General features: G+C 39.1%; 1 protein-coding gene across 2 annotated transcripts; it reads right to left on the bottom strand.

Annotated features, from left to right (window-relative positions):
- Positions 1-6,412: 6,412 nt before the first annotated feature.
- On the bottom strand, positions 6,413-24,454 carry ing3 (inhibitor of growth family, member 3). 2 transcript variants are annotated; one of them, XM_010868266.4, is made up of 11 exons: positions 24,319-24,454; positions 24,104-24,175; positions 23,365-23,465; positions 23,193-23,258; positions 21,948-22,044; positions 21,501-21,572; positions 21,043-21,326; positions 12,222-12,430; positions 11,713-11,905; positions 11,573-11,611; positions 6,413-7,292 (listed from the first exon to the last, which is right to left on the bottom strand). In XM_010868266.4, exons 1-11 carry the CDS (start codon positions 24,344-24,346, stop codon positions 7,176-7,178), a joined length of 1,278 nt encoding a protein of 425 aa, XP_010866568.1. In that variant the 5' UTR covers positions 24,347-24,454; the 3' UTR covers positions 6,413-7,175. The 2 variants fall into 2 exon arrangements, with proteins under 2 accessions (XP_010866568.1, XP_019899708.1); XM_020044149.2 differs by lacking the exons at positions 24,104-24,175; positions 24,319-24,454 and adding an exon at positions 23,952-24,072.
- Between the last annotated feature and the right edge of the window lie 720 nt (positions 24,455-25,174).

Raw genomic sequence — 25,174 nt, 5'->3', positions numbered from 1 at the left:
CTCCAACTAGGCAAATAAATGGATGAAATTAGATAATGTCTGGTTTCAGTGCAAGCATATTCTGAATACACTAAAGTCGCAATGTCAAACTGGTTCCACAGAGCGCCGAGTGTCTGCATGTTTTTGGTTTTCCCTCTAAATTGGTTCCCAGTTCAGATCTAAACAACCAGATGAGGATAGAAACTAATCAATTAATGGCCTAATTAATCAAGTACGAGGTGAGAGTGACAACCTGCAGACAATCTGGCCTCAGTGGAACCGATTTGACACCTCTGCACTAAAGAATGAAAACAATTTACACACATAAAAAAAAATAATAAGAAGAAATTAAAAAATGTGAAACATTGCATGAAATTTGGTTTAAAAATAAAAAGGTGTACCGTGTTTGTAGATCTCTAGCTCATGTGGATAGTGAGGTATTAAAAAACAATTGTATAGAAGGATAAATTCTGATAAAATCACTGAAATTGAAAATGGCCAGTCAGTGAACAAATGCAATTGGTTTTAGATATCCATGTCATCTGGAATAAAATAGTTCATATGAATTAGGTAATAGAGGTTTATTAATGGGTGTAATTTTAAAATACATTCAAGATTATGAATTTGGAAAAAATCTGAGGTGTACCTTTCAGAACAGAGGTACAGGAAGACAACACACTGTAGATCTCTAACTCAAATGGATAGTAAACTAATAAAAAAGAGTTGTTTAGAAAATTCATGTAAATTCACTGCAATTAAAAATGGAAAATCTAAGGGGGCGTATTCTTGACAAGGAAGGTCAGTGAACAAAATGTAAGTGGATTTAGAGGTCATGTCATCTGGATTGGAAGCTATTAAAAATAGTTCCATTCTTGTCTAATACAGGCTTCTAGTTGCTCAACTGTCTTAGGTCTTCTTTGTCGCACCTTCCTCTTTTTGATGCGCCAAATGTTTTTTTTTCAAAAACCAAACAATGCCTGTTGACTTTCCCAGACGTGGCAGATTAGATTTGTTAATCCATGGTCGACGTCCGCGATATCGCGGACAGTGCTCATTTGCATAAATATTTCGAAAAATAGATTCGCCATAATCGTCCGATTCCAATGGTATATTATTTGTAGCCACTTTCCCGAAGCGTTCCGTGTATAATTGGGGTTTTCCGTGTATAATATGGGTTGTATAGTTGTATAGTTTGGGTTGCTATGAGAACTTTTCACCAGGCAACGACATTGCCTATTCATCTTAGAAAGGCTCATTTGTACATCAGAATAAATATTACAAGCGTGTACATGGCAAGAAGGCTTTTGCACTTAGCAAACACAGCAAAATGTGGAGACCATAACAATGCATTTAGGTGAGTGGACAGAGGCAAATAAAGAATGAACACAAAAAGAATGGTTGGATAAATTAAACAATTTATCGTCGTCAGGAAATAATGTTTAATCTTATCATTTAACCCATTGTACTGTATACATTGACTGTCTGTCCACTGTCGTGTAAGCCACTATAAAAATAATTATAACAAGTAAATTTGTGTGGTGCAAAGTTTATGCAAACAACAAATAAAGGCCTACTTAAACTTTTCTTTTTTTATTGTACGGAGCAACGGAGTATATAGATTCTTAAATTAAATTAAATATGATGAAAAACATTTCTTAATATGTCATACATCATTTGAAAGATATTTATAATCTATAAATTGCAACAAACTTGTAATTAACATTTACATTTAAAATTTTTAGTTATTCTTAGACAATTGAAATAGTAGTTTTAATAGTAGCCTTGACCCTTACGCACAGAGGTTGTTCCAGATTCTCTGAATCTTTGGATGATATTATGCACTGTAGATGATGATAACTTTAAACTCTTTGCAATTTTTCTCTGAGAAACTCCTTTCTGATATTGCTCCACTATTTTTCACCGCAGCATTGGGGGAATTGGTGATCCTCTTGGTGCCCATCTTGACTTCTGAGAGACACTGCCACTCTGAGAGACTCTTTTTATACCCAATCATGTTGCCAATTGATATAATAAGTTGCAAATTGGTCCTCCAGCTGTTCCTTATCTGTACATTTAACTTTTCCGGCCTCTTATTGCTACCTGTCCAAACTTTTATGGAATGTGTAGCTCTCATGAAATCCAAAATGAGCCAATATTTGGCATGACATTACAAAATGTCTCACTTTCAACATTCGATATGTTATCTATATTCCATTGTGAATTAAATATAAGTTTATGAGATTTGTAAATTATTCCATTCCTTTTTTACTCACAATTTGTACAGTGTCCCAACTTTTTTGGAATCGGGTTTGTAAATGTTGGTGCAGGACATCCACTCATGTAACTAGTGGTTTGCAAGAATAGGCTAAGTAATATACATTATTCAAGAGATAATATACATCATTAATTTTTAAAAATATGATTACAGTGCGGTAACCATTATTAAAAGGTAGACTGGCTACTTGCGTCTTCAAATAGGTGTGACACATACAAAACGTATGGTCGCATTTGGGGTTAGAAATAGAATTTTGAAGGACACTTTTATATTGAAGGACACTTTCTACGCTTGGCCTATAGGGGGCAGTTTGCGTATAGGGGGCATAGTTGCGTTGGGATTGTTAACGATCAAAACACCTTCAAGGAAAAGCCATGTCTTTCTCATCATTTATCCTGTTTTCCTGGTCGGTAAAGTACAGACGTACACTGGACCTTTCGATACAATTTGATAACTTGCCTGTTAAAGTGTATGTAGAGGGTTGGAACAGCGTTGTAATTGTATAACTATGACACAGACCCATGTCTATGTAAAATGGCGTGAGGTGGTGCATTCCTTTGGAAAAAAAGAATTTGTTACTGTACTGAATAGTTTTTTTCCCCCGAAAACAGCACTCCTGACAATATCCCTATGATTAATATAATTGCATTTTGTAAGTGTATTGTTTAGGAACTTTGCAATCGTTGCACTGTAAGGGTTAGCGATTAGCTAGTTCCTTGTTGTTAGCTGACTTAGTTTGTTTTTTAGCTGGCGCCAGTTAGCTGTATGCTAGCTCCAGTCAAGTGTTTCTCAGTTCCGGGTAGCACTTTGCAAACTTGCTCACCCATGTTCTATTTGTGTTAACATGAAGGTAATTTGTTAAACTATAACAATCTAGCCTACTTTATAAATAATGTTTTCAATGTGATTATATTATGAATACTTTATTACTTAGGCTATTGTTCATGCAAAAAATCTAGGTATTGTACATGAATGGATGTCCTATATCAACCGTAACAAATTACAGTACTGTGTTCCTACAAAAAACGACATGAACAATTGACACTACCCTTTGTTTGTTATTGCATTCGTAAAACATTAATACAATAAGGGCTATCATTGTTAACCATTTGTTCATCATTGTTCGTTCAAGGTAACTACTGCATTTGTTAATGGTTGCTTGTGTACCCTTATCGGAAAGTGTTACCAAAGTAGGATTGTTGAAAGTATATATATATATATTTTTAAGAAACATTTGTTGTGCAAAAACAATTAAGGAAATGTATTGCTTTTGTTAATGTATTTAAAAGCATTTGACAGACTTAATTACATATTTTTGACAGTACTTGACAGACTTAATATCTTTACGACAAGTCCAAATTGTGCCACTGTACTTGAGGTCAAGAAAAATATTGATGACACAATTATAATGGTCTCATGACAACCAATGTAAAAACCAACCACATATGACAGTTGTATTTAATGCTAACACATAAAGCTAAATCGTTTCTTCAAGTTTGATAATCAGGCATGCTATGACATATGTATGACAGTTAATGTTTCTGAATAACTGCGCCACAGCATGGTTTGGCGTTTGCTCCGTAGCTGACTGGAAGGCCCTGCAACGGGTGGTGGAAACCGCCCAGCACATCACTGGTACCCAGCTCGAGGCCATCGTAGATCTCCAGCACAAGCTGTGTCTGCACAGGGTGTGTGGCATCATCAGGAACCCTTCACATCCATACCACAAACTGTTTGCCCTCCTTCCATCAGGCAGGCGGTACAGGTCTCTTCATTCTCACACCAGCAGGCTCAAGAACACTTTCTTTCCATCTGCTGTAACCCTGCTGAACTAGGTGACCCATCACTAACCATATCCACCCTTTGTACTACTGGACTCTGACACTGCCTTCCAAAGTCTGACATTTTCAGTTGTTACAGGTACATGTCTACCTTGGAAACCTCATTGCTGCTATCCCTGCATTTCAGTTGCACATGCTACCCTACTCCTTCAATTTCATTGTACTGTACGTGTTCAATTTCAATAAAGTTGAATCTAATCTAATGTTGTTGTGGTTATTGTCAAGTTGTCATAAATACATTGACAGGTTGTGTTGACTCAGTTAATGTTAAGTTGTCATAAAGACATCCCAAACAATGTCAACCTTGCATAAAAAATGACAATCAACCGAATGACACCTAATGACAACATTCATAAACGTTCATAATGATTCTTTCCTGTGTCATGTCATGGCTATGACAGTATCATGACAATGTCATGTCACTCTTATGCACACCACTTCAAATAAAGTGTTACTCAATTGTTTTTAGAGGCACATGTCACCTGAATAGAAACTTATTGTAAAACGCATCTATGTGTTAGAGTCTTCATCCTTGTAAAAAAATTACAAAGATGAAGACAAATAATGGGGAAAATGAGAGGTGTACCTTTGTAAGGACAGGTAAAAGAACATATCTTTCTGTACATCTCTAGCAGATACGCGTTTTCAGTTATTAGAAAAATGCAGTTTAGAATGAGAAATGAAAGCTGAAGGAAAAACAGCTATTTATAAGGGGGTAATTCAGACAAGGAAGGTCAGTGATGAAAAATTTATTTAGACCTAATATGTCTCTTGGATAATATCATAATCTGTATAATGATTTAGCTTGTGTCTCTTTTTTAGTATAAACAAATAACACCTTTTTAAATTAGAAATGTGGAGAAAAAAATTGAAGTACGCACAAGAAAGAAAATGTTGAAATAATGATTTCTGCTGAATGCACTTTTAAGACGGTCCCTTAGCCTTATCCGCGTCATATCCCTCCATTGAAAGTAACGTGAAAACGGAAGGAAACAGACAAACCAAAGGGTGTACCTTGGTCTCTACCTTCACCTGACTATATATCACTGTCGTCTTTGTAGGAAGTTTTTGGGGAGCGCTATTTATCAAGCAAACTCTGAATATCCAACATAAAACCAAATTTACCCTGGTATGCATAATTCTCTTTGAGACTCGAACGCGGGACCTCTTGTTTCAAAGTCTGTAACTCTAACTACTACCTTAATTAAACAGTCGCTCGGTTTAAGACATTCGATGTTCATGCCCTGCTCCGCCTTACATGGTCTGGCAAAAATGACCCTAATCCACCATTAGGGGCCCAAGCAGCAAAGCTGATATTTCAACCAACCTTTGCATGAGTGATATAGGTTTTTGTACTACAACAAATAAGGAGTCGGCATTCCAAACCATGTGACCGCCATGGGCCAATCAAATTCAAGCTATCAATAAAAGCATTTAGAAATGCTTGACCACCATGAAACCTGATGAATAGTAAGTCTTATAGGCCCCCAACAACCAGTAAAAGTTTGGGCAAGATCGGCCACTACAGTGTCGTCGTCAAACTTGAGCTTTTCAAATAGCAATATAATTCTGCTCCATTGTGTCCCAAACCTATCTCACAATGTGACTGGCAGTATGCAAAAAAAATTGCCTCTTGGAACATCAAGCTCCAATATCTTGTATTTCCGCAATATTCAACTTCCTGTTAAAGCTCTAAACATGTTCACAGGTCGCAAATTTTGTCCAATCTTCCCAAAACCTGGCAGAGATGATCTACAGGCGAAGCCTAACAAAAGATACTTGGTGGATTTTTGATTAGCAAAATAATTTGCCCATTGCAGCCGATCAAAAATGGGGGCAAAGCCGCCTATCAGGAAGCGAATATCACAGCAACCGTTTGGCCGATTGTCACCAAACTTGGTATCCTTGGTCCGAATGAGGTGCCGTGGAGGTCTGAGCACGTCACCTGCCAACAACTTCCTGCTTCTAAAAATTTCACAGGAAGTGAGGGCATTTCTCAGCAACCGTTAGTCCGATTGTTACCAAACTTGGTGTCTGTGGTCGGAACGAAATGCGAAAGAGGACCGTGCTGTGTGGCGCTGATCAGCCATGTGGGGAAAATCTGTTTAAACACTCATTACAGCCTAACGCAAAAACAAATTGCTGGGCCTACTCTCTGGCTTGCATGGCCAATCCTTGTCTTGCGCTCTGTTTGCTTGGACCCCCTATTTCCAATTTTACATTTTGTTTGTGCAGTAAAAACTATAGGTATCTAAATATATGAAGAGCTAAAGTATGATCAAGCAACACGAGTAACTACCAAGCTAGGAAACGAAAATACCAAAAGATTGTGATCATTTTATTGGATATTTTCTACATATCTGGAAACGCTTACACACCATCTCAGTGCAGAATGACTAGTGAAACATAGGTACATAGGTACAGGCGCACGCGCACACACACACACACAGTTGTGAATTTGTTCTTGAATATAGTTTATGGGACACTCAATGGTGGAGACTTATTTATATTCAACTACCCATTAATAGAAATGACAACTGTCCCAAATGATCTTTATCAACACTTTCCACCACAAACACAAACTTTTCAAGTCATAGTTGTGTTTCATAAATTGTTTTACAGTTAAAACTAAACTTTTAGAGGGAGTTGAGTTTTGTAGTCCCACTAAACACCATAATGAACTACCTTTTCAGGACTCTGTATCATTCCCCGTGAGCATTTTACCATGATGAGCACTTATTTTTGCAACCGTGCATGGAAAGAGAGGAGGTCTTGCCCGTCCTGTCACAAGTGGGGGGGCAAGGAATGTCTAATGAATGGGGGAGGGGTAGCCTTTGATGCCTGTGTTTTTCTACTGTTTTATCCAAATACCCCACTAGTTTATACTCCGAGATGTCATGCAGACCAGCAGATAAATATGAATACTGTGTGTGTGGTGGTGGCCATAACAGCTTCACAAATTTGTTTGGGAGGAACCACAGTGGATATAGACAGTTGTTTCTGAGGGGCAGAAAGAAGTAGGGTGTGGGGTGTGGGTAAATGGGGATGGTCCAGGACAAGGAGGGGTGGTAGTAGTGTGCCTATTTGTGCCGACTGCCTCTCCTCTTCATGGCCGCTGTACACTGAGGGCAGTACCACTTCCCCTTGGGGGCTTCTGTTAAGCCCACGCAGCCATAGTGAAACCACTCGATGGGGCACTGCACAAACAAAACAAGTTACTCAGGTCAGCTCATGCATCACCACTCAATTGACAAACTGTACATTGCCACTGTGCTTAGACATCTTACTTTTTATTCAATCTAGCTTTTAACTAAACATTTTAGTCAGTCATCCAAAAAAAATTATTACCCATATTTTTGGAGCACATTTCAGGAAAAAAAGCAGTTAAAAAAGTACATACTTATTTCTGTCTGTTTGAACATTTTTTACCAACTAATAACAGCAGTTCCAACATCCCATTTTATGCAAGCATAAGTATTTGGACAATTCAACCTAAAGCAAATGTAAAACGCATAAAACTTAGTATGTAGTCACAAATACCTTGCATGCAATATCAGTGGGTCTGCCACCCACTGACATCATCAAACTCTTGGAATCACCCTTTGAGATGCTTTGCCAAGCCTTTACTGTAGCAACTTTGAGTTGTTGCTTTTTTTGGGTAGTTGCTGACTTCAGCCTCCTCTTCAGCAAGTGAAATATGTTCAATTGGACTTTACTCAGAAGATTGACTTGATCAGTCTGAAGTTTTGCACATTTCCCCCCTGATTAATGCCTTGGTTGCCTTGCAAGTGTGTTTTGGGTCATTGTCTGTATCCACTGTTAATTGCCGCCTAATGATTCAGGTGGCATTTTCATGTTCACTACCATACAAAACGTTGGGGTAACTAAGAAATGTCCTTGTTTTTGAAAGAAAAGCATTTTTGCTCCATTAAAAAAGTATCAAATTGATCAGGGGCCATATTCGCAAAACATCTTGACACTGGAACCGTCAGGTCTTTCCGACCAACAGTATCAGCCAGAGCTGAACGCTGTTTCTCATCATTAGCATATGAATCAGCCCTATTAGCAAACATATTCTCCTGCAGCATCACCATCCAGCCAGAGCATCAGTTCATCTACTGTATCGTCAACAAACTATATAGAATGGTAAAAAAAATAAAAAAAAGAATTACAGAATTTTGTTTTAAATGGTTAATGAATTTGAAAAAATACAAGAATGTGTTTGTATTGAAGGTCTTATGATATGAAAAAAAGCTACTAAAAAATACATAGAATGATTGAAGATGAACTCCCAAAGCTATTTCATTTCATGGCACAAAAACATTAGTTTTTCTATCATTCGTGAATGACAATGATACAATTACTATAAAGTAAATTATAACTGACGAAAAATTTGGAAACCCATGCTCTTTTACTGCCAAATAAGTTTTGATAAAGCCTATACAGTATTACCCAAAAAGCATGCACGGATGTGTACTTCGAAAATTAACTAGAAATGGTGGCAATGGTCAGTCATTCAGAGACATTCGCTCATAAACAATAATGTGTCATGTTTGCTGAACTGTTTCAATACATTGTATGTAGCCACCTTCATGAAGCGTTCCGTGTATTATTTGGGTTGCTATGGGGACCACAGTCTGCAGGAGGAAAACTTGTCACCAGGCAACGACATTGACCATGCATCTTAGAAAGGCTAATGTGTAAATACTATAGGGATTACAACGGTGTACATCGCTATATATGATGTATTGAACCGTAATACATCGTTTGTATTATAAATATGATATTAAAATGTATTTTTTCAACATAGTATGAGGATGTTCTTGGGTTTTTTAGGAAAAGTCGGTAATTTTAGTAAAAATTCTGATTTTATAAATAACAGAAGTCCAAACTGCACTACCGTGGCATCATTACACCAAAAAATGATTTATCTTTCTAATTTCTTTTAGTGTGTTTTATTTCTAGGTATAAGAAACATTTTTTTGGGGTGCCTATATTTTTGACCTATTTATTTTGTTCATTAGTTTCAATCCAATGCAATATGACAGTAAAGGCATGGAACTCTCAGGGAATACCATTGAAACAAAACTTTTATCATGCTGAATGGCAGAAATCTTTTCAGATGTTTTTTATTTTGCCTTTCCAACAGATTAGTTTTCTAAATGGTGACCCAGAAGTTTCTGTGTGTTATTGTTGTAGCTGAGGGTGGGGTGAATACCAGGATATGCAATACTCCATGGTATCAGTTACAGAAATGAATCTAGGACCCTAAAAGTAGTGATCTCCATCTGAAATCCCCTTGACCATGAATCGTTAAAACAAAGTTAACTTGTAATTGTAATATGTCGGTTTGAAATGTATGAGAAAATATCACTTATTTTGAGAATTCTCAGTAATCTACAGCAGCATTCTAGAATTATATTTGGGTCTAAAGTGTTACATTTAGACGTTCTAAGTCATTTCAAATTGAGTGTTTTTTTTTTTATTAGGGTCTGCTAATGGGGATTAGCTAAAGATTGTATAGCCTAATATTATTTGAGGTTTTCTTTAGCACTTTAGTAATTATCGTGATTTAGTTGTGATATCATGATGAATCGTGATGTAGTGAATCGTAACATATGTATTGTGATATTTATCGTATCGAAAGGTACTTGCCAATACCCACTCTTAAAAAGATGTATTTCTTTACAAGCTGTCAGACATGTAATAGGCTGACAACAAACGGAAAATATCTTGAACATAACTGACAAACCCCTCCCCTTTCAGCCAATCACTGTGGGCATAGTAAGTAGGCTAGTTCGTGGAAAACGACATGATTCATAGCAACGGGATCAAACCCGCCCTTTCTCTTAGCTTGAGATTTCTCCCCATTCCTTAGTAAAGTTGGTTTTAGCAGCTTTGTGAATGTTTTAAGCTAGGAACTTTTAGTGCGGTTTAGGAATCCTCCTAGCGGTAAAATAGTGTTTTGTGGATACAGCCCCAGAAATACAGTCTAGACATTGTTAATGTTGTAAATGACTATTCTAACTGGAAACAATGCTTCATCTACATATGCGTACAGGCTATAATCAGCAACAATCACTCCAGTGTTCCAATAGCACGTTTTGTTGGTTAATCCAAGTTTATAATTTTAAAACGCTAACTGTTCATAAGAAAACCCTTTTGTGATAATGTTCAGCACAGCTAACTGTTGTGCCAATAAAAGAAGCAAGAAAACTGGCCTTCTTAAGAATAGTTAGCAGGGATTTTGCCGCAAACTCAAAGGTGGCCACCTTCCCAAAATCTCACACCGCCTGTGTCGGCATGGCAAAACATAATTTTGAACTCACACACTAAATAGCCTAGCAGCAAAATACTGCATCGAATGTGATGGCAATTTTTTGGCAATTTCATATTGGCAGTGTTGCCAGAGGTAGGTTTCTAGGTTTCCCAGACTATTGGATTATTATTTTTTTAAACACCAAGTAAATTAAACTTCAGGGATATCAATCCAGGTAAGAAGCATAAGTGATTGTGAATCAATATCACCTGTTTTGGTGAAAAGGAAAGTGACAAAACGTGCACAAGTGAGGCAACAGCAAGACAACTCCATAAAGGGAATGGTTTTGCCGGGGGTGGAAACAGACAATCGCTCTCTCCTTATCCTTTCTGACTGATTCTTCTCTAGTTTTGCTAGTCCTTGTCACTACTGGTAGCACGAGGCAGTACCTGCAGCCCATTCAGGTTGCACAGGTAGTCCAGCTCCTAATTTATGATACTAACTGGCCCTCACGTTCCCCAGACCTGAATCCAATTGAGAACCTCTGGGACGTTATGTATTGGTGCATCCAACGCTGCCAAGTAGCGCCACAGACTGTAAAGGAGCTCATTCATGCCCCAGACGTTGTCAGAAGTGCATACAGGCATGTGGGGGCCAGACACACTACTGAGTCACATTATGAGTTGCCGTGAGGAAATTCCTGCAAGTTGGAACAGCCTGAGATTTCAATTGTTTACTTTGATTTTCAGTGTGAATTTGAATCCAGCCCTCAATCAGTTGGTGATTTTGTTTTCCACTGACTGTTGTTACGTTATTCTGTTCAACGAATTACACAAAGTACAGTGAAGATTTTGATCTGTAATACATTTCGTTCATCGAGACCCGATATGTGATTCAAGTGTTCCCTGAATTCTTTTGAGGAATGTATTGAACCACTTTTTTTATGTCCCAATAATAATAATAATAATAATAATAATAATAATGTATACTTATGGTGGGTACTGTACTTCTCAATTACGGTATTGCCACAGTCCAAAAACTCCAAAGCAGATAGAGGAGAGACGAAGACCGAGAAGAGGTTTCTATAATTCACATCTTGCCAAGTCATTTGGCGTCTTAACACACTGCTCATATATATTATATAATCAGAATAGAGCACTCTTATGTAAAATAAATGTGGTAACAGTAATAAAATCCCAATTGGAAAATGGTACTTACATCTTGATTGTCACATCCCACCATCTCTCCATAAGACACCTAAACCAGAGAAAATATTGCAGTTAAACAGCCAGCTATATGTTTGTGCTGTCCAGAAAGTGTGCGCCAGTATATAAACCGGTGTCTCTGAATATGTGTACCTGGTTGCAGATGCAGTAGCGGGGCTCGTTGGGGTCATAGCCCCAGTCCACCTGGTTGTTTGTCTCTGACTCAGGAAGGGCCGATGCCTGCTGGGAAAGCTCCTGGGCCAGGGCGGAGGAAGAGGAGCATGACGAGAGGGATGAAGATGAAGAGGACGATGACGACTGGTGGTTGGAAGACTTTGTGTTGCCTCTGTGAAGGACAGAAGATCCGCAGCAGGTTTGACGAGGCATTATCTTCAACTGAAGTCTTAATTTCTAGGAATTTCACAGGAGCTGACAAGCATGCCGTAACATGGGGTGACATCATGGACACTAAGAAAAATTGTGCCCTTGAGTAAGGTCTGTAAACCCAATTGCTCCACTGAGTCACTGGATAAGAGCATTAACTAAAGGAAAGAAATGTAAAACATTATGCAGCGTGGACTGACTAGGTTCAATAATCAGTCAGGGCCAATAATACTTGTCAGACTATATGTATGATCATGTAAGCTGAGTGCGTTTCATACTTGGTTTTGCGTCCGCCACGGGAGTCAGAGACGACAGCTGAGCTGGCAGGGGTGTGGGTCTGAGTAAGGGTGTTGGCAAGGGCAGAAGAGGAGTAGGCACCCGCGCCATCCCTGGAGGTCAGGGAGAACTCCCTTCCCAACTGGAAGTCGTTATTCTTAATGGCCTCGTAGCTGGCCTTCAGGCTGCTAGTCCTCCTGCCCTCTTTCATCTGATGCAGAGAAGACACATTATGGTTACTATGGACATACTATGGACATTTGATCCATTCCAATAAGCTAATACCACTCTTAAGGACCTTCCACGTTCCAGAGTTAACTCAACCAATAAGTAAAATAAAAGAGTCTCCATTACAACCATAACTACACACAGGGTGAACAAGTAAAGGAACCAGACATGCCGAGTTCCACCGGACCAAGATTAGAAGGGATGAATGTTGTTGCCCACGCCGGATTCGAACTGGAGTCTACTATGTGACAAGTTGTCTTTAACCGCTACGCCACTAAGCTATGTGTGTGCAGAGTTTCGGTATATTTCTGCATTGTTAAAACAATTAGTCAAAACTTTGAAACTAGTTCCTTACATAAGCTAACATCCAAACCAACAACAGGTATAACAAGGTTGCTACACTACATTCAACACGTTAAATTAGAAAGAGAACTGTAGATGTCTAGCTATACAGTAATGAAAACAATGACTCCACTGCTGGTTCCACAATGGTATATGAACTACGCTTTGTAAATCGCAATCGAGTGGAATGTGTTTGTTGCCAGTGCAGTTCGTCCATCGCAATATAAGTTTGGCTTACAATAATGTAGCTACTTTTAAACTAACAAAGTATTAGTTTAAGGGTGTGCACACTTATGCAACAAGGTTATTGTAAGGTTTTTATTTTTCACCCCCCCCCCCCCCGAAAATGTGTTTTTCAATTGAATCGTTCACATTATAGGTCACATTAAAAGTGGAAAAAGTTCTGACATGATTAATCCTTGTCTCATTCTTTTACATCACAAAAAGCTGGCATTTTCACAGTGATGTGTAGACTTTTTATATCCACTGTACATAGGAAGCTGGATCATCTTCATGGTTTTATAAAATAATTAGCGACATTTCTTAAACAAAATATGAAAATCTCTCTCCTAAAAAAAGGAATTTCATGAATAAGATTGCAATACTACGTTTAGATGGAAAACTTATTTTGTTGCGCTGCATGTGATCAACAAGCGTGCCGCACAAGCCCTGAAAAGTGAAGCCCATACGTCTTGATCGCCCCCCTGGTGAGTGGTCCCAGTATAGGTCATAAACCCTGCCTCCCCATGTTATTCAATGGGACGCGAGACCAACTAAACAAATTACCCTTCAAATATCTTTTTTCCGAAGCTGGTTTCTGTCATTTACTGTGGTTTGTATCACGCTAATGTAAATTCAAGAGTTTGTTTTTAAAATAAGTTGGTTTTTAGTTAGTTATTTAATGCTCTAAAAACGGTGGTGTGACGACGTGATTCACAGCTGTGATTGACAGCTATCTGAGCCGAGGAGCCACTGATGCGCCAACAGGCTTTTTTCGCGATCTTCGGAGGAAAGGAGATTGGAGCTTTAAATTTAATCTCTAAATTTCTATAATTTATATAAATTCACACGGATATAATGGGTTGTTCTGCAGTAGATTGTGCTAACCGATCTGGCATATCCAATCGATCGTTGAATTTTTTTTGGTAAGTAAAATTTATAAGCTATTTAATTAGTAAATAAATGTAATGGGCTAGCTAACGTTAGCTAAAAGACAACAAGCCTCGTTAATAGCCATGTTAATAGCTAGCAGGTGATCTTTAGCTAGAAGTTACCAATTATTTTTGTATTAGGCCTATTCTAAATTAAGGTTAAACATTATGTAAGTTAGGCAATCACATATCGTATTTTAATGAGGTTGGAGTGGAACGGAGCAGACAGAGTTCACAGGAGTAGGACTCCACTTCCAAAACAGTGCAGCGTGTGCTTGCGATTGATTACGGTATGCGCATTCTGCGAGGGAGAGTGAGGGCGGGGCACAGGGGTGGGGCCGTTGATTTCGCAGCTTTACGGCTTTACTTCCTGCTCGCTACTGCGCAGAACTACTGCGCAGAACTGGTCCCAAGATCGCTATCTGCGCAGACGCAAGTCCAAGATGTCAGCGCCATATCGGGACACTGGTGGCTTCAGTTTTCACCAATGGAAAAGAGCAAAGGGGCGTCGTCCATTTTTTTTTTTACAGTCTATGGTGATCAACTATGTCATCAACATTACACTTCATTCTCATTGTTAATTCACAGGGTGCGTCATACTTAATCTGGGGGTATCGTCCATTAAGAGTGATTTGTGTCTGCCTAAGTAGCCTACTTTCTAGCCACATGCCGGTCGCTATTATTACATGAATAAGTAAATACATTAATAGTATATTAAATAGCCTAATATTGTGTGACCTGTATGATCCGTTGCCAAGGAAGCAGCAAGCATCCGCTCACTCTAACAAAAATACATTACTGAATCATGTGACTAAGCTTGGCAGGAGAATCAAAATCAGTACACTCCGGCATCAGCTCCAGCATACAACTCTGAAAAAAAAAATCTAGTTATATTGCAACTATGGCCAGCAAACAAGGTTCAGTAAATTATCTGAGCCTATAGTATAACTTTCCGCAGAGCCTGTAAAACATAGGCTCAGCGTGGGCTAGACATCCTATGGAAACCGACATAATTTGCGTGGTAGCCTATTTTTCTTTGAGACGTTTCAAACATTGACCTCAAAATCCCATCAAAATATTAGGCTACATTCCGGCATTGCAAAACTATTCTAAACTTGATTTAAACATACTGAAATATAGACGCAGCTTTTATTTATTTGTCAGTGCAATTGATTTGGAGCACACCATTTTGAACACCCTCCCTTCTATGACTTTTCTTGAATAGGTGTGGCATATATTACAGAATTCCATCAGAATTCTATACTCACAAACTGAAAATTATTTAGAGACTAATTACCCTTTGTTTTACACTGTATTCCAGCTTAATAACTGATTAGGCATGTGAGAGTACAAGTATAGCAACAGGCGCTTTGTCTCACCTGTGTCTCACTTTGGGTTAATGTGGAGTAAATTACAGTAATTTGTCGACTTTCGGCCATTGTACAGTATATAAACAAATGGCACTCTGTTCAAACGCCATTTTATTAGAGACTTATAAACATGCTATGTTAAACACTAATTATATTTTCGCTTGGGTCTACTGTAGCATATTGTACTTTATCAAAGAAATTTGGGGGGAGAAGTAATTTCTTATTTAATACGTTTTTTTTATAGAATCAATTGCAGTCTTGAGGAAATATTAGTGCAGAAAAGTGGTATCAATGACGCAATAACTAATGTGTGCTTGGTAAATGACTGCAATTAGCCTACATAAATAACTTAAACGTTGTAATCAACAGCTATATTTCCAGTCAAATAATTGTATTTAAATAATTACAATTAACGAAAAGGAAGAGATTCATGGGTGTAGACCTATAATTAAATATACATTCTCAGAAATAACAGTTATTCAAGCACAGCAACACAGCAACATGGAATCAAACAGCAACATAGCAATCCATGAATAGAATTATAGACAATATTCCTCCGACTTGAATGTTTTATTCTGGCCATATAAGTACAGACGCAGGCTTAACTAACGGCAATGTCAGGAGGGTGTCGACTTTCTCACAGATGCCTCCTGGTGGCCATTCCTATTTAAAAGTTTATGTTTTTGTCCGTGCTGCACGCTGCACGGCAACTTGCCGCGGCATACCGAGGCATGCCTCGTCGCTGGAATTAAACGAGCGACATCGGTACAATAATGACACATAAAAACAGACTTCTGGGACACTATTTGTATAATGTATGTGTTTGAAAGGCAAAAACAAGATTGTACAGAAAAATTTTCTGCCATATGATATGATAAAATGTTTTAAAAAACATTGTGAAGTTTGCTTGAAGTCACTTTTTTTGATAGCCCTATGCCTTTAGTGGCATATTAACATGTTTCAGGCTGCAAATAATTAATAAAAATACAATGTGAAATATTTGGGTTCTACCAAAAAAATTAGATGCACCAAGATGGAAATCAAACATTTGATAATACATAATAACATTGTTTTTTGCCTGTTTTTACACCAAACACCCAGCAGATGGGAGAAGAGGTTATTTTTACGTCTCGCAACGTAAACAGTAAATGACCACAACTTCTACGCAAAACTCAAACATCCCTCTAGTATGTCGACAGAACAACCTTGCAAACGACATAAGGTTCTAGATATCATAAATAGCTAACTACGTACATGTTATCCCTTGGATCACACTAGCATGTCTGAGCAGAAATGGTCACTCGCGTTACCTTGTCCTGGACACATTCCCATTCCTCAGTCTCTTAGTTACATTCAAATGTAAGTACTAAAACGTTTTTCTTTGTAAATAAGCAGCTGTCTTGCAAAACAAAAGCGAAAATACTGATCCTTGAAAATGTCTTGGAAGCCATTGGTACTCCCCGCACAATGTCCGTTCTAAGTGACAACTCACCCCCACCCTTCCTGCTTCTCACAAATCAGGTTTCAAGCCTTATACAACATAGTAGAAGCGCCGTTTGGAATTGGCAACCCCTGATTTACAAAATAGAGGATAAGGTAAATTAATCATTACATCCAATGCGCAATGGTATCCAGATTTTGTCCAACTTTGCATTTTTCTCTCTCAGGCAGTCATACCCATAGGAACACAGTATATACGGAACGCCTCACGAATATGCCAAGACAGTCTCAAAAAAAAGACGATTCTAGCTATTATATTTTTGTATATTTATGCAAATGTACACAGAGTGCTCCATCCACAGATCATTGGACGAGGACGCTGGAGGGTTAACACCAGAACTGCCAGGCCTTTCTGACCCCCAGTATCTGCCCAATCCAAACACCATTTAGTGTCATTAGCATTATTTCATCTGGGTCGTTATCAAACTATATAAAATAGTTTAAAACAATGAGTTACAGCAATAAATTGTTAATTTTATTTTGAAGATTATAATAATGTGTTTGAAAACATACCTCTGACAAGTCAAAGGTATGTTTTGGTGTTCCTCAAGGCTCGGGTTCTGGGCCCATTATTGTTCTCACTATACAGTGGGGAGAACAAGTATGTAATAACCTGCCGATTTTGCAGGTTTTCCCACTTACAAAGCATGTAGAACTCAAATTTTTTATCATAAGTACTCTTCAACTGTGAGTGACAGAATCTAAAACAAAAATCCAGAAAATCACACAGTATGATTTTTAAGTAATTAATTAGCATTTTATTGCATGCCATAGGTATTTGATACATCAGGAGAAGCAGAAGTTAATATTTGGTACAGAAACCTTTGTTTGCAATTACAGAGATCATATGTTTCCTGTAGTTCTTGACCAGGATTGCATACACTGCAGCAGGGATTTTGACCCACTCCTCCATACAGACCTTCCCCAGATCCTTCAGGTTTCGGGGCTGTTGCTGGGCAATACAGACTTTCAGCTCCCTCCAAAGATTTTCTATTGGGTTAGTTAGGGAAATTTCTTAAACTGATGTATTCTTACTGATTAAAGGACTGGATGAGACAAAAAGCTCTGTTTTTGTCTCATCAGACCACATGACCTTCGCCCATTCCTCCTCTGGATCATCCAGATGGTCATTGGCAAACTTCAAACGGGTCTGGACATGCGCTGGCTTGAGCAGGGGGACCTTGCGTGCGCTGCAGGATTTTAATCCATGATGGCGTAGTGTGTTACTAATGTTTTTCTTTGAGACTGTGGTGCCAGCTCTCTTCAGGTCATTGACCAGGTCCTGCTGTGTAGTTCTGGGCTGATCCCTCTCCTTCCTCATGATCATTGATGTCCCACGAGGTGAGATCTTGCATGGAGCCCGAGACCGAGGGAGATTGACCGTCATCTTGAATTTCTTCCATTTTCTAATAATTGCGCCAACAACTGTTGCCTTCTCACCAAGCTGCTTGCCTATTGTCCTGTAGCCCATCCCAGTCTTGTACAGGTCTTGGCCATTGTGGAGAGGTTGGAGTCTGTTTGATTGAGTGTGTGGACAGGTGTTTTTTTTATACAGGTAACGAGTTCAAACAGGTGCAGTTAATACAGGTAATGAGTGGAGAACAGGAGGGCTTCTTAAAGAAAAACTAACATGTCTGTGAGAGCCGGAATTCTTACTGGTTGGTAGATGATCAAATACTTGTCATGCAATAAAATGCTAGTTAATTATTTAAAATCATACAATGTAATGTCCTGGATTTTTGTTTTAGATTCCATCTCGCACAGTTCAAGTGTACCTATGATAAAAATTACACGCCTCTACATGCTTTGTAAGTAGGAAAACCTGCAAAATCGGCAGTGTATCAAATACTTGTTCTCCCCACTGTATATGATGCCTCTGGGTGATGTAATTCGGAATCACAATGTCAAGTTTCACTATTATGCTGATGAAACACAGTTATATATTTCAATGAAGCATGGAGAAACCACAAAATTAGCTACTTTGGAAGCATGCGTTTCAGATATTAGGAAGTGGAAGACAGAAAGACTCAAGAAAAACAGAAATGCTTGTTTTAGGACCGGAGAAACAGAGCTTTGTTAGCAGATCTCACTGTGAACCTCGACGGCTGCATGGTCGTATCCCAAAATACTGTAAGAAACCTCTGCGTTACTTGACCCTGACCTCTCCTTTGATGAACATATAAAATGTCTCAAGAGTTGCTAATTTTCCAGTCAGAAACATTTTATCAAAAACTGATGCAGAAAAACGAATCCATGCTTTTGTTACTTCTAGACTAGATTACTGATATGCTCTACTTTCCGGATACCCTGACAAATCAATAAAAAAAATCAATAAACTTCAATTAGTGCTGCACACAGCTGCTAGAATCCTAACTAGATTTTTTTGTTTTTTTAAACACATTACTCCTGTACTAGCCTCTTTACACTGGCTGCCGGTTAGGGTTAGGGCTGATTTTCAGGTATTATTGTTAACCTATAACTCAATACATGGACTTGCTCCTACTTACCTCACTAAACTGATCCAGTCATACATACCTACACGTAACCTATGATCACAAGATGCAGGCCTTTTAGTTGCACCTAAAATCTCTGAACAGACAGCCGGAGGCAGGGCCTTTTGTCATAGAGCTCCACTACTGTGGAACGATTTGCCAATTAAGGTCAGAAAAGCAAACTCAGTGCAAACTTTCAAGTGTCTACTAAAGACTCATCTCTACAGCATGGTCTATGATTAGGTGTAACGTGGCCCAGGGGCGTGAAGGTGACCCGAAAGGCTTGAATACCTGTCCACCCATGCTGTCCTTGCCAGGTGGGCTCATCATCGCCATTGTGGATGCCCTCCCGTGAATGCCTCTCGGGGGCGGAGTCACTGGCTTGTTGTTGTCTCTGTTTCGCACTAGTGCAATTGGGCTGTACTCTGCTGGCAATACTCGGCCCTCATTCAGGGTGGTTGCCCCTTTTGTTGATGCATGGCAATGTGGATGGATTGATTTCTGGGCCTCCCCCACATAGGGCCACAGTGTCGCCGGACCCCACTGTCTCAGTCCCAAGGTCTTACACTGCTATATTATTGTGCTGGGGGAGTAGGGTCAGTTCTCCTTCTCCACTATAAATCCTTGTTGGTAACGAATTTTCCCAGTCTCCTGCCGTTTTGAACTTAGGAGGGCATGAGGTCCTGCCCACATCTGCGGAGTACCTGGCTTGGGGGACCCATTGCAGTTGTGTTGCAGATCGAGACGATGCCTGACGATTTCAGCTGTCACTGTGCTGATACCTCCCCCTCCCCTGTGTTGTCCCTGTCCTTGTCCATCAGGTCATGCATCCAACCTGGACTAGGTTTAAATAAACTCTAGATTCAGCCCACACCTATTTATTAATTATTATAATTGTGATCTTAATATGTTCACCTGCCACAGCCAGAAGAGGACTGGTCACCCCTTTGAGCCTGGGTCCCTCTCTAGATTTCTTCCTAAATTTTGGCATTCTTAGGGAGTTTTTCCTAGCCAGTGAAATTCAACACTACTGTTGTTTGCTCTTTGGGGTTTAAGGCCAGTGTTTTGTAAAAAGCACTTTGTGACATCTGCCCTAAAAAGGGGCTTTATAAATAAATTTGATTGATTGTTTTATTTTAGGCTTACTATAACGTAGCTACTGAAGGGTTGTAGCCAGAAAAGATTTTGTCTACTAGGAACAAATCCTACTGCATAATTTGCTGTGTCCTGTGATGAGATTCAAACGCAGGACCTATTGGTTGCAGGTCCTGCATCTCTAACCACTACGCTATTAACAAGGGGTAGTCAGTCACTCACAGACATTTGCTCTTCTTGGCCGGCTCTTGCTTACACGGTCCGACAAAAATGGAAAAACAACAGCTAACTAAAGTAACTGTACAAGAAATGACATGATGCAAATAGTTTTGCAGGCCAAATTGGTGGTTGTAGTTCTGCTATATTTAGTTCCTACATTATTTTCATAAAAACAAGTGTTATTTACAGCTGTCAGTGACAATGTACGCTCACCCTAAGGCAAGGAATAACCCTGTGTTACCACCTTACTAAGAGGCCTACAACATGCATTGATCAGTTGAATGGCTAGTAAACGTTAATCTAGCCTGTAAGCTCACTGATGTTTTATGGGGTTTATGATTTCTCTCTTCCGTTTTTGTTCTGGATGAGCCTTTAACCATTACCCAGGTTACAGATAATGATCCACATGTAACATATCACTTGTACCTGTGCGGTGGCCTGTACAGCATGGGCGGCAGCAATGCTGATGGCTCCAGCCCCAGCCCCAGGTCCAGCCGGCAGAGAGCTGAGGTTGTATGAAGCAAGTGGCTGGGATGGGTTGATATTGTAGGCGTTATTGGACGCTGCCGATGTGGTGTTGGTCCGACAGCCGGGCGTATTCTCCTTGGAGGCGTCTGACGTGAGTGTGGAGAGAAGAGCTTCAGATTTGAACTTCTTTTCTGGGACGTGCTCTGTAGTGTGGTGGGTCGGTTGAGTGGTGTATTTCCTCTCTGTAACATGGTGGCAAAGCCAAACTTTAAGACTCAGAGGACAGAGGCAAATCAGACACAGGAAAATGCTCCCAGTCTTGATAGACTATTCATCTGTATTAAAAATGACACCCACAGTGCACTGTCTTTGACTTTCAGATGGAGAATGCCAGCGAAATACATCACACTACTTACTCTCCACGGTGGTGTGAGAGTGGACATGGTGGTTGTTAACAGGCTGTGAGGGGCTGTCCATCTCTAGTGATCCTGACAACAGAAGAGGGGAGAGACATCAGAACTGTCTCTCAGTAACTGAATTATTCCGCACATGAAAAGAACAAGGGCTGTTCTTGTACTTTTAGACCAATGCAAAACTGAAGCATGTATGATGGCAACAGTGCACGTGGAACAGTGATCTAATTCTGCCGAAAATAAAGATTAATGTAGCCAAAAGGTAACAAATGGCTGAAATTTTACTTTTAACCCAATGCCTCAAAATTGGAGATGTTCAGGGAGCTGCAAACGATCATACTCGTGGACAGCACGACATTATATGGGCTAGGATCCAGCAACTTTTTGGGTACTGGTTAGATGCTCGAACTGCTAGGATATCTGCTAATAGATTGTTAGAGTGTGACTCACGTCTCTCCAGGATCTCTGTGATGCCAGCGTTGTCAGCCTCCAGTTCCATTTTGAACTTAGCGAGCTCCTGATCCAACTTCCTCAGGTGGCGGTCCACCTGGAACACACACACACAATCGCATAACATACAGGTACAACTTCAATATAAAATACGGCTCATAACCAACAAGATAAATGTTAAACGATGATTATTACACTATAAAATAGATACAAATTGAAGTATAAAAACACAAAAAATTTAAAGAAATATCAGACCCAAGTCTCTCATAAGCCTGACAATTTAGAGGCTTCCAAATGATTTGCAGTGTTTGACTGCCACCTACTGGCACATTGTCAAAGACAACGCACAGGTAAGCAGAACGTTGTACATTTTAATAATAATATACTATTCATCAGATGCTTTTATACAAAGTGACTTAGTCATACATGCAAACAACTTACATAAAGGGCAATAACTAATATCTAAGATTTATCTAACCCCATAAATTGCTTAAACCACAGGGGTCAAACCGGTTCCGTGGAGGGCCGAGTGTCTGCAGGTTCACTCTTACCTCGTACTTCTTTGATTAATTAGGTCACTACCTGGTTGTTTAGGTCTGAACTGGGAACCAATTTACAGGAAAAAACAAAAACCTGCAGACACATGGCCCTCCATGGAACCGGTTTGACACCCCTGGCTTTAACTGTTTCTCTGTGCATGCAACTCAGTAAGCACAACGGCCCCCTATAGAGATGTTACAAAAGGTCATATTTACAACCTGCAACAGATATTTATTGTATAAGATATGTGCGGCATGTACCGCATTTGAATAGCATTCCACAATTTTGTTTTTTCGTTGTGACAGAACATGTTTTTCATGTAATCATTATTTCAAAAAAGTTCTAACAAATCGCTTCAGCAGGACGGGAGCAAGTGGCTAGCTCAACCCTGCTCTCCCTGAGTGAGACTAACATGCATAGGAAAAAAAACAAGTGAGCTATGGTCCCTGCAAATCATTCAACACACAATCCTGGCATCACCATGTTATATTACAACATGGTACAGAGGTGCTGACTGGTGCTACTGCTAAATAGCATTACATAAAGAGTCTTTACAGACTATTTTTGCACCCCAATTTCATTTTTTACTGAAGTGGTTCTCTTTTTTCCACAGCAAATACCATTTACAATTGTTTCCATGACATGTTAGACAAAGCAGACATATTTAGAAAGCGCTTCAGCACTTTGCAAATAATTCCAACGCACCAGATCATAAATTTGATTGGCCAGCTGAACTTTCTCATCTGCATCTTCCAAGGCCTTATAGTAGTCCTGAAGCAAAAAGAAACAGCATTCTATTAATCCTGACATTAGTCATTGCACAATTGGGATTAAAAGTAAAAAATGACAATAATTCTTATATGTACTTATATGCTACCTTTTTGATAACCTCCATCTGCTCTTCCCTCCACTCTGGTTTGTTCTTCTTCGCATTGTCAAAGAACTCATTTACTCTCTGCTCCAACTGGTCCATAGCATCTACAGCAAAGAGAATCAGTAAGCCATCTGGACAAGTGTTACACACTATTCATAGGTATTCATTCTAATGTAGATTCATTAATAGTTTTTTTTGTACTTTAACGATGGCTTAAGAGTAAATGTATTGTCAGTGGACCGGAAATATTGTAAATAAAACGATAACAATAAGACAGAACCTAATCAACTCATGCATAGTTAACCTGTCTGTGCATATATGAACACTGGTGATGTAATTCAGCGAAATATAAAACAGCTCGTGAGTAATAAATGTTAGCTGGCAATCTATATGACAAACATTCGCGAGCTAGTTATACGTTTAATTTGGACGCTCTAAAACCAATGTGTCTTTTGTTTACATCCATGCATGCATGCATGATAGATCAGCTATAAGTTGTTGTAATGTTGTTCAAGTTAGCAACTGCTAGCTTTGTGCAAGCTAATAAACGTTATAGGTACATCCTAGGTGCATCTAAATGAACTACTCACTTGAATCTGGCCTTTCTAGTTAGGTAACTATAATGAGTTAGCATTTTTCTTTTCGCGTGAGTCTAGAATGTTCAAATGATAATAGCGTGTTTTCAGCTTAAAATGAACGCCGGTGGAGTGTTTTAAGGAGGTCACGTTGTAGCAAAGCATACTCTGAACTTGAAGGTCCATCTCTCTCATTTCCGTAAACCTGTCGCGGAGATCCATGGGTAGCTGCTCGATCACTGCCAGAGAGAAGAAAAAGCGGATTAAGGAGCTAACATTGCTAGGCTAACAGCCCGGGTGGGTACTGTCCAAAAATAAGCACATTTACGGCACTAAATAAACAGATAATGGCATCTAGGCGTAATAATAAAATAATACTCACTCTCGAGATAATCCTCTAGGTATAGCATATTGGCAAATGTAATATTTTAGGCGTTTACGAAAATATTTTCTGCCTTTCAATATGGCGCCGTCAGTCGCTGTGTCCCAGAGAAAAAAATACCACTGACAAACTGAGGTCAGAAAACGTGACGTCGGCAACGGCGTGAATTGTGATTGGCTATATTTAAGTTTGGTAAAACGTTGAGTTCTATTTAAAACGCTCCCTGGTTCTTGTAGTTCATAATTATTTAATACATGGACTAATACAGTATTACTACGGTTATTCCGCTGTTCTAACGAATACATCCTAAAGAAGAGAATAAATGGAAAATCGCTTTTAATCATTGAATTTCAATACAAATGCCCTATTTTTATTTTCTATAGATTTCTAAAATGTAACTGTACATTTATTGTACAGTTACATTAAATGTAAAGTTAGTCACACCGAGACCAGCTTTTATTGAAATGTGAGACGTCTTTTAAAAATTGAATATAAAAACAAAAAGTGAAGAGAACAATAAAAAAAGTCACATCAGCTATACAAAAAAGCAGGTATCATACAAAGCAGAATAAATGTTCACCTTGAGCACATAATTTAGACACAACCTAAATTGGCACTTGTGTTTGTGTATGTTTGGCACTTCTGTGGGTCAAAGACTCCCAGTGAACAGAGCTATATAAAAGCAAATTATGTGAAAAAGGTTTCCGAATGTAGGTTAGTGTGTGCATAGAGAGTGCTGTTTTTATAAAAAGATGTTGAGAGGCTACCCTCACGGTCACTAAAGGTCTAGTAATGCTTATCATAATAGTAGGAGTGTTAACCCCAGTGCCCTGGACATATTTGCAATGTGGCCCTC

The sequence above is a fragment of the Esox lucius genome, chromosome 23 (assembly GCF_011004845.1).
Source record: "Esox lucius isolate fEsoLuc1 chromosome 23, fEsoLuc1.pri, whole genome shotgun sequence".
Lineage (NCBI taxonomy): Eukaryota > Metazoa > Chordata > Actinopteri > Esociformes > Esocidae > Esox > Esox lucius.
This window is presented reverse-complemented; position numbering and strand designations above follow the sequence as displayed.